General features: G+C 39.4%; 3 protein-coding genes across 6 annotated transcripts in view; all 3 read right to left on the reverse strand.

Moving 5' to 3' along the window:
* The window catches only part of LOC104749295, a 6,537-nt gene extending 3,023 nt beyond the window's left edge, over positions 1-3,514 (reverse strand). For 2 of the 3 annotated variants that reach the window (XM_010470890.1, XM_010470888.1), the window contains exon 1: positions 3,126-3,514. The gene's annotated coding sequence lies outside the window, so the exon portion shown is untranslated. The remainder of the gene's footprint in view (positions 1-3,125) is intronic. The other variant, XM_010470889.1, reaches the window with a different exon arrangement.
* Positions 1,110-3,236, reverse strand: LOC104749294. 2 transcript variants are annotated; one of them, XM_010470887.1, is made up of 4 exons: positions 2,205-3,236; positions 2,044-2,115; positions 1,835-1,936; positions 1,110-1,420 (listed from the first exon to the last, which is right to left on the reverse strand). In XM_010470887.1, the coding sequence occupies exons 1-2, from the start codon at positions 3,123-3,125 to the stop codon at positions 2,047-2,049; spliced, it is 990 nt and encodes a 329-aa protein (XP_010469189.1). In that variant the 5' UTR covers positions 3,126-3,236; the 3' UTR covers positions 1,110-1,420; positions 1,835-1,936; positions 2,044-2,046. The 2 variants fall into 2 exon arrangements, with proteins under 2 accessions (XP_010469189.1, XP_010469188.1); XM_010470886.1 differs by having other exon boundaries at positions 1,825-1,936.
* LOC104749292 (transcription termination factor MTEF18, mitochondrial-like) lies at positions 3,610-5,668 on the reverse strand. The gene is made up of 2 exons (XM_010470885.1): positions 3,913-5,668; positions 3,610-3,816 (listed from the first exon to the last, which is right to left on the reverse strand). Exon 1 carries the CDS (start codon positions 5,641-5,643, stop codon positions 3,967-3,969), a length of 1,677 nt encoding a protein of 558 aa, XP_010469187.1. The 5' UTR covers positions 5,644-5,668; the 3' UTR covers positions 3,610-3,816; positions 3,913-3,966.

Genomic DNA, 9,020 nt, shown 5'->3' on the forward strand with positions numbered 1-9,020 from the left:
TTGTGTTGTTCAAGCTTCTTTGTTCGTCGGTGTGACGTGTGTGTGAATGTTGCTCAAGAGAGTTGAACGGAAAATATTGTCGATAAATAGAAGATCTGAAGTCTAGGCTCAGGGGGAGTTTAGCCCAAGGTTAGGTTATCTTGGTTTAAATCTAGGCTTGGTGTTAGTCTAGTTAAGGGTAGAGAATTATCCTTAAGATTTCATGTTATAGAACGGAGCGGTGAATTAAGAGGGTTGTGCTTGATTTACGCGTTTTCGAATAGGTTGTATTTGCTTTCTTGTTCTAGTGGAATCGAAATCTGGACGTGGTTCCGGGGAGTAGAAAAAACCAAACCTCGTTAACAAAGTTCTTATGTTCTTTACTTTCTATTGCCTCATCCGCATTAACAGAAACACTACGAATGATCCGATATAATAGATACAAAACATCAATTGAACTCCTATCTAAAACCCTTTACAGCATTAAGCATGTACATATAATACTACAATCTAACCGCTAATGGGATTATATTTATCAAAGTTAACTTTTATTGTTTTGTTGTTAGATTTTGACAATTTAAAATTTTTTAAGCATTCAAGTTATATGGTTCACATTTTGGATGAACTTTTGTTATTAACTTTAGAATATAAAAAGGTCCACTAGTAAACTATCTCTTCTTACTATCTTTAACTGCATAACAGAAGGACCAATATGTAAAAACTAGTCTAAACAGTCAAAATTAATCTTTTGGTTTTACTGCATCTAGAGTTGGATGGATAAAATATGGGACTAAAGCGAGTGGAGGTGATGAACTGATGATGAATGGAGTGACGAAGCAAGCCTGTGGTCCTTGTATAAAAAGTATAAATAAAATATTGCTGGATTATTATTAATAATACTTGATCGTTAAACTCCAGATTATATATATTTTCTTTATTTACTGGATTCGAGTTTGAACTTTGAACTTGGAAGAGTGGGTAAATTTACACCTTGTAGAAACACTATACATATATTGATGACATTACTGTTACATAGTTGACTAATTTATCCGTCTTTTGCTCAATTTATTAACCTAAACATAGATGAGTTATTAAATAATGAAAGGGTTAGTATTTTTTAAAAATAATAATTACGTTGATAATTCTGATTTTAACTTCCACCTTTACAAGTAGGTCAGGCTACCCACTAATCTTATTACAAAAAGAGTCCACAAGTGAATTAAACAGAAGAAAAAAATAAAGGCCGTAAGAACGAACGAACTCACATCAGTGACAACAAATAAGGCGGCTTGGATCAAAACTAGTCTGGTTCGCATTTTATACTGCCGCCAGAGAACCGAATCTGAAGCTGAAGCTGAAGTTGGAAGTTGAATTGAAAGCACGAGACAGAGTATTCACAAGTCCAGCGCAATGAAGCCAAAGAAACGAATCATTCCCAGTTCTACACCATCACAGTACAGTGAGAGTAAGAAGGTGAAGGTGAAGATACTAAGTGACACCATTTATCGAAGTCTAGAACCTCAAAACTTCACGAGTTCAGACCACCAGACTTTAATAACCAGGATTTCAAAATACAGTGTTTAGACGCAAAATGGCAAATCATTAACCATAAGGATTAATATCATATCAATTCATATATCCCTAACAATCTGAATCTAAGACACCAACATCACATATCTTCCAAGCAAAGCAAATCTAAAAACCTTCATGGAACTCCAATTTCGCATGCGAATTTGCACCTCATGTATATATACAATTTTGTTGTGCTGTGAAAAGCCAGTAAGGCACACAAGATAACAAAGGAGAAAGTCTAACTCAAGATGACAAACAACATTGAATCACTACCTTTTTATACCTCAATCTGTGCATAAAGACTTCTTCGACCGACGCCCCCTATCTAGTTCCCGTCGACGCCAATTCAACAAGATTAACTTCACATCATCATCCTCAATCAGTCCTACACAGTGTATTCAGAGAAGATTACATTTTGTCCCACTCATACAACAATCAGAACAAATAAACAAACATGGATTTCAGAATCCATCCATTTTCAAATGTTAATACCTTTCAAGCATGTTCTGAGACCTTGTAAGCGTCTGAAGAAACGTTACCCATCCACAAACCTGGGAAAAGAACCTGAAAAAAACAAACACAAGCCACAATTTTGTTTGTTAGGTCATGTTGAGTGGAGATTCATGGAGAGAGATGTGTGAAATCAATCTTACATCGAGCTGCTTCTGAACGTTCTTGGCTCTCTTCTTTGGTCTTCTGCTAGGTTTTGATCCAGTCAACGCGTAGATATCTTCATCTATCTCCAGCTTCGAAAGCGAGATCGATAACCTCGGTTTCTTCTCTTTTCTCTCCGTCGTCGTCGTCGCCGCCATCTTAGCATCTACGCCGTTCCTGGATCGAATCGACTCAGTTCTAACCGTTCCAAGAGTTTTATTCTCCGGTAATGAACCGTTACAGCTCTTCAATATCCCACCGGCGTGTCCAATCGAACGCTTCTTCGTCGGCGGTGGTTTCCTCGGCCTCAGATTCCAAGTCTTGGGACCAAACTCGTCTGCTTCTTGACCACAACCATCGGAGATCCGTTCAGCATCAGCATCGATCGCCGGACCAGCTGAATCATCAGCCGCATGGACGGCGGGAGGGTTATTATTATCAGTGGAGACGGCGGTGGTGGCGATATCAGCTGTATCTTCGTTGTTCTTGGTGCGGATCCGGATAAAGATCTTCGATCTACCGTCCGGCGTCGTTGACTTCGTCCCGGATCGATCTGCGGCGGAATCGCTCTTCTTCTTCTTATCCGGTCTCAATTCGAAAGACGAAGAACCCGAAGCTTCGTTTACATCCTCCGTCACCAAACTCCCTTTCCCAGGGTTAGGTTCACGAAGCGGAGATCTACTCGATGCTTTGCGGAGCCTATGTGTATTGGCGTGATTCATAGCCCATCTGAGATCAGATAACGGAAAGTTATGAAGCGGATGAGACTTCACCGGCGAAGAAGAAGCTGCTGCTGCAGAAATCTGTTGCTGGTGCCGTCTAGAGGTTTCACTGACGGTCACCACCGGCGGCGGTTGTGGCGGCGGCGCCGCATCTGAACCATGGATCGGTGGAGGAAACGCCATGGATTGACGGAACATCTATAATTCAATCGATCGTGAGAAAGTGGAAAACCCTAATGAGATAATGAGAATTCAAAAAACACACAGAGCCAATGTTGTGAGAGAGAGAGAGAGCATCAAGGAAGGAGAGAGCGGCAGTTATGTTATTTTACTCATGATACCTCAAACTAAACCAAAGTGTTAACAAAAAGGAAAAAAAAGTGGATAAAATGACTATGTTACCCTTCCTATATCGTCGGATTTACTGCCGCTACCACACTGAGCACAAGGGAATCCAAACGTAACACGCACGTGACTTGCACGCACTCCAATTGCTTGCTTTACAAGACTTTAAAGCTGAAAAATGTAGTCAAAACTCTCCGCCGGACGTATCTAACAACGAAGCTCGATAAAATAATCACCGGCACGTGTGCGATTTGGTCCCACTTTTGCAATCAAGTCATTACCACTACACACTGACAGGTGCTGGTTGACCGGGAAGCTCAAAACCAACCAAACCAAATGCAACAAGTTAAAGTTGTCTGATTAAGAAAAAAGTAGTATATACAAAAGTTAACTGTAGTCTCTCACTTTCATAATCTCTCAAGAGCCCCAAAAATGGAATATACTGAGTGTTGTAGATAAGTTATTCCCACATCTAACCGGTAACCCACAAATTATCCAAAGTGCCCATCATTTCTACATCCCGCAAACAAACAAACGTTTCCATCTGCAATATCCACAAGCTGTTGTAAGATTTTTGCAACGTTTTTAAGTTGAAACAATAAGGTTCTTTGTATTCTTCAGGTTCAGATATCTGAGGAACCTCAAGGGCATATTTCTCCAAGCTTCTGCAAGATCCAAAGAGTCCTTTGTTCAATTAGGATACAGTGTATCTGGTTTTTCTGTTGGAGAAGCGTTCAAACCAGTGTTTCGGGATTGCTGGATGAATCCCATATAAACGAGCTATGAAGGCCTTTTCGCTCGTAGCTACAATGCTTGCAGTTGAATAGCTTTTCTCGCTCAACCCTTTCTCCACAAGCCACTTATGGAATCTGAACCTTGGATTGATTCTGTTCTCCAGGTCAAAACATAGATAAGCTGGAAAAACATCTAGGTATTCCAAAGAATCTCCCATCTCGCCACAGAGGAACCTTAGCTTATCCTGTATGCTATGCGGTTTCTGGTTCAAGATCTTTGGTGCTGATCTTATCAACATACATATCTTTGACAAAACGATTCCATTATTTAGTAAGACTTGGAATCTATCTTGTAGCTCTATGGCGGTACCATGGACATGCTGCAGAACCTTCATGGTTATGCCGTTCTCGCCAAACCCTATTTCATGAAGAAAATCCAATTTTTGAACATGGTGTGTTTTGGTTCTTGAGTTTTGAAGCTCCTCCAAGCCTTCTTGATATTCTCTGTCTAAATCTTCTTCGGGATCCATCAACGAATAGCTTGCAAGTAAATGATGATTCCCATTCTTCAATCTATCAAAGGTCCTTCCATGTAGATCTAATGCTCTTAGCACATAAGGCAGATTCTTCAGTTTGTTTCTACCCAAAACGTATGGGTATTTCTGAGCAACACCATCCACTTCATCCTGGCTCAATCCAAAATGCTTAAGCATTCCCGTAACTGAGATCACCGGTTTCTCAAGATCAAAATCCATGATATCAGGATTTCGAAGAATCAAAAGAGCAACATCTTCTTTCCTAACACCAAACCTACAAAAATATTCCACCTTTCTCATCAGAGCTTCTTCAGAGTATTCAACAAAAACTGACTTATTTCTACACATCAACTCCCACATCTCTTCATTCTCACAACCCAAATCGTAAAAAACCCTAACTTTCCTACTAATTTCGTGCCAAGACTCAACATTTTCTTCAAAAAGATGCAATGAATCAAATTCATCAAAAAGCCTCTTCAGCTTAACAAACAAACAACGCATATCCGAACCCAATTCACCACCTCCACATAGAGTACGAGGCATCGCTAAACAAACACCAATCACCGCAACAGAAGTGAATCCCATATCTTTAAACTTAAACAGCCTGGATTCAATCTCTCCAGGACTCTGCACAAAAACAAACCTTTCCTCTTTATACAACTTACCAAGCTTGTTCCAAGGAAACCCGAATTTAGATAAAGCACAAGCTGCATCCAACACACTCCGATCCTCATAGAAGAAAAATTTCTTCTCAGGCAAAAACTCGTTAACCTCGCTGTAATTAATGCCAATGCTCTCGAAGAAAAACTCGAATTCGTTAATTGGGTGGTAACTGAGATGCTTCCGAAGCGATTTGGAGAAAGTGGGAACAGAGAAATCAAGCTTAAGGATGAGGTTTCGAATCGAAACCGAGGCGTTCGTGGCAATGTGTTCGGCGTGAGTGTAGGAGAGAGACCTGGTTGTGTGGAGATAGTCTGTAATGGCTTGCTGGGCTTGTCCGATGGCTAGTGACTTGTACTTGGACGGCACTCTTCTATGTTTCGCCGCCGCCGTACTAAAATTGTGAGAGATCGATGAGAACTTCAATCTAACCATGAACATGGTCCAATTTGGAGGGGGATTAGGGTTTTCTCCACCGGTGTCTGTTCTTTTTTTTCCAACACCGTGGCCGTCTATACGTTTAACATAAATTACCGCAGGACCTAGGATTTTTCAAGAAATTACTCTTTTGCCATAGGCAGTTCGAATCTTATAATAAAATTGAACCGGACCAGAATGAAAATATATAACCGGGAGAAATATACTGGTTAAGTAGATTGAAATGTTCTCATATTTTATTGCATCTCACTGTCCGCACTCTCTTTACAATGAAAAATAGAGTAATTACAATGTTCTCATATGGCTTTGGACTACCAGCAGGAGATAACCGTATGGACCAGAACAGAATCTCACAAAGTTGTTGACAAAACTACTGGGCTTCGTTTCTTTCTTTCTCTCTAGTTTATTAGTTTCACTTCTAAGAACAATTCATCATCTTGTTTTTTTTTTGTCTTTTGATAAAACTCAGTAAATCACCTTTAGTGTTTTATCAAATGTTGAATGTAGCAGCATCGCTTACATATATTAAGGCTATATGCCTTCTTTTTTATCCGTATATACATTGTTTAACTNCTTCAATCTAACCATAAACATGGTCCAATTTGGAGGGGGATTAGGGTTTTCTCCACCGGTGTCTGTTCTTTTTTTTCCAACACCGTGGCCGTCTATACGTTTAACATAAATTACCGCAGGACCTAGGATTTTTCAAGAAATTACTCTTTTGCCATAGGCAGTTCGAATCTTATAATAAAATTGAACCGGACCAGAATGAAAATATATAACCGGGAGAAATATACTGGTTAAGTAGATTGAAATGTTCTCATATTTTATTGCATCTCACTGTCCGCACTCTCTTTACAATGAAAAATAGAGTAATTACAATGTTCTCATATGGCTTTGGACTACCAGCAGGAGATAACCGTATGGACCAGAACAGAATCTCACAAAGTTGTTGACAAAACTACTGGGCTTCGTTTCTTTCTTTCTCTCTAGTTTATTAGTTTCACTTCTAAGAACAATTCATCATCTTGTTTTTTTTTTGTCTTTTGATAAAACTCAGTAAATCACCTTTAGTGTTTTATCAAATGTTGAATGTAGCAGCATCGCTTACATATATTAAGGCTATATGCCTTCTTTTTTATCCGTATATACATTGTTTAACTTTTGTAGCCGAAGCTATATGCCTTCTTATCAAAAAGAGACTAGAAGAAAAAATGTAGTCAAGTACTGTCGAAATGTTGCTAGTAATCTAGTATTATCATTATGCATAGGTTTATTTCTAGCTTAAACCTCTACATTTTGACGGGAAATGTAGAAACTCTCAAAAAACTCAGATTAAAACTAGTGAGCAAAAGGGGAAAAAGATGTCTTGAGGAAAAAGTTAGGGTTTCCGCTCAAGAACAAGTAAAAGTAGAAAATTAGGGTTTTTTGTATTAATTGCTGGATGCTTTACAATGGAGAAGTCTCCTGAGGTGTCTGTATTTTATAGGTTTTAACCATAGTTTTTAGGTTTGTTTTGAGTCTTTTATTGAGTCAAAGTGTGCTTTTAGAGTCTTTTTGTCTTTTATGAGTTTGTACAGGTTCTAGGTTGCTTATGAAGGAAACTGAGTGTTTTGGGGATGAAAACAAGCATCTGGAGTCATTTTGGTGAAGACTGATCGGACTAGCAAGCAGATGGAGTGAACACAGAAAAAGCATCCTGGATCGGCTGATCCACATTCGGATCGACCGATCCCGAGCCCGACGCAACTTTTCCTTTTTTTGTTTTAAACCGACTTTTAGGGTTTTATTTTGATATTTAAGTTAGAGGCACGGTCTCCAGAGACATAAGCTTTATTTTCTGAGACTAATTTGTATTGAGAGCAAAAGGGAGAAGATCTCTAATCCTTCTTGACACTTTGGAGAAGATTTCTAAACCCTATTTTCTATCCTTTTGCAATTCAATTATGTTTTCTTCATCTTTGATTTGCAGTTTCTGCTTCTCCATGTCTGAGTAGTTTAACTGTTGGGTTTAGGGTTTCAGAAGGGTTTCCATGATTAATTGAGGCCAGATTTGTTAGGTTAGGGATTGATCTTATTGTTCTTCATCTATAGTTGTTCTTAATGCTTAAGCTAGATTGATCACCTAGATTAAGATCTTAGGTTTAATTCATCGGGGCACCAAAAATGTTGTTGAGTTGCTGGAAAAGAACATAGGTGAGCAAGGTGATCCTTAGCCAACGACAGTTGAAGTTGAGGCACCTTGTGAACATAATCAAACTTGAACTTATTGCTTGCTAGGATTGTTTAGATCCAAACGACAGTTTAGAGATTTATCAATTCCTTGCATAGACAGTAGGTTAGTTTTACATTCGAGATTTGAGTTCAAGAACGGTGTCTAATGCTTTCCCAATTTATCATCTGAATTCGTGATCGTAAACCCTAAAGATTCCTTACGCCTAATACCTTCACTTGATTTACAAACTTTCATTTAATTTCTGTCTTTGATCGGTTACTTGAAAAACAATCTTTCTTATTGCTTTAGCTATACTTGATCTGTATAATCTCATAGTGCATCGCTTGGTCTCTGTGGATTCGACCCTGAAGTGCTACGACGACACCACTAGATCGTGGTTGAGTGTACTTTGGGTTATTGATTTAACTTTAGATCAATTTGGCGTCGTTGCCGGGGACCAAAAAGTTGCCTTTGAAATTTTAGATTCACGTTTAGTCTAAGGTTTATTTTACCTTTTTTTTTACTGACTTGTTCTTGCGTTCTTCCTATTTCGTTTCAGGTGCATGCAAACAAGAAGCCACAAGCCTACTGATTTGCGTAACCTGCGAAACAAGGAGTTAGCACAGCTTGAACGCGAAAACCACAAAGCAAGAGCCCAGGCCAATCCTATGGCTGACAGAGATAACACAGGGGCTAACCCGCCCAATCCTCAGCTGGGAATCGTCCAACAACAGCAGAGGCAGCAAGAGCAAGCTGTACTGAATCCACTTGCAAGGCAAACCACCTTAAGGGATGAGGATGCTCACAACAAGCTATTTGCGAATCGGTCTGCGATTCAACCTCCTGCTCCTGCGAGACAAGACTATGAGATTAAGCACAGTCTCATCAATTTGGTTCAGAACCGTGTGTTTAATGGACTAGCATCAGAGAGCCCTCTAGACCATATTGAAGCTTTTGAGAGATTGGCTAGTACAACAAGGTCTAATGGAGTTCCATATGATTACCTCATGTTGACTTTGTTCCAATTCTCTTTAGGAGATAAGGCTTTGAGATGGCTAAATCTCTTGGACCGAGGATCACTTACCACTTGGGAGCAGTGTGGAGCAGCGTTTTTAAACCACTTCTACACTAAGTCACGATCAGCTATGTTAAGGAGCAAGATCAC

Source organism: Camelina sativa, chromosome 16 (assembly GCF_000633955.1).
Source record: "Camelina sativa cultivar DH55 chromosome 16, Cs, whole genome shotgun sequence".
Lineage (NCBI taxonomy): Eukaryota > Viridiplantae > Streptophyta > Magnoliopsida > Brassicales > Brassicaceae > Camelina > Camelina sativa.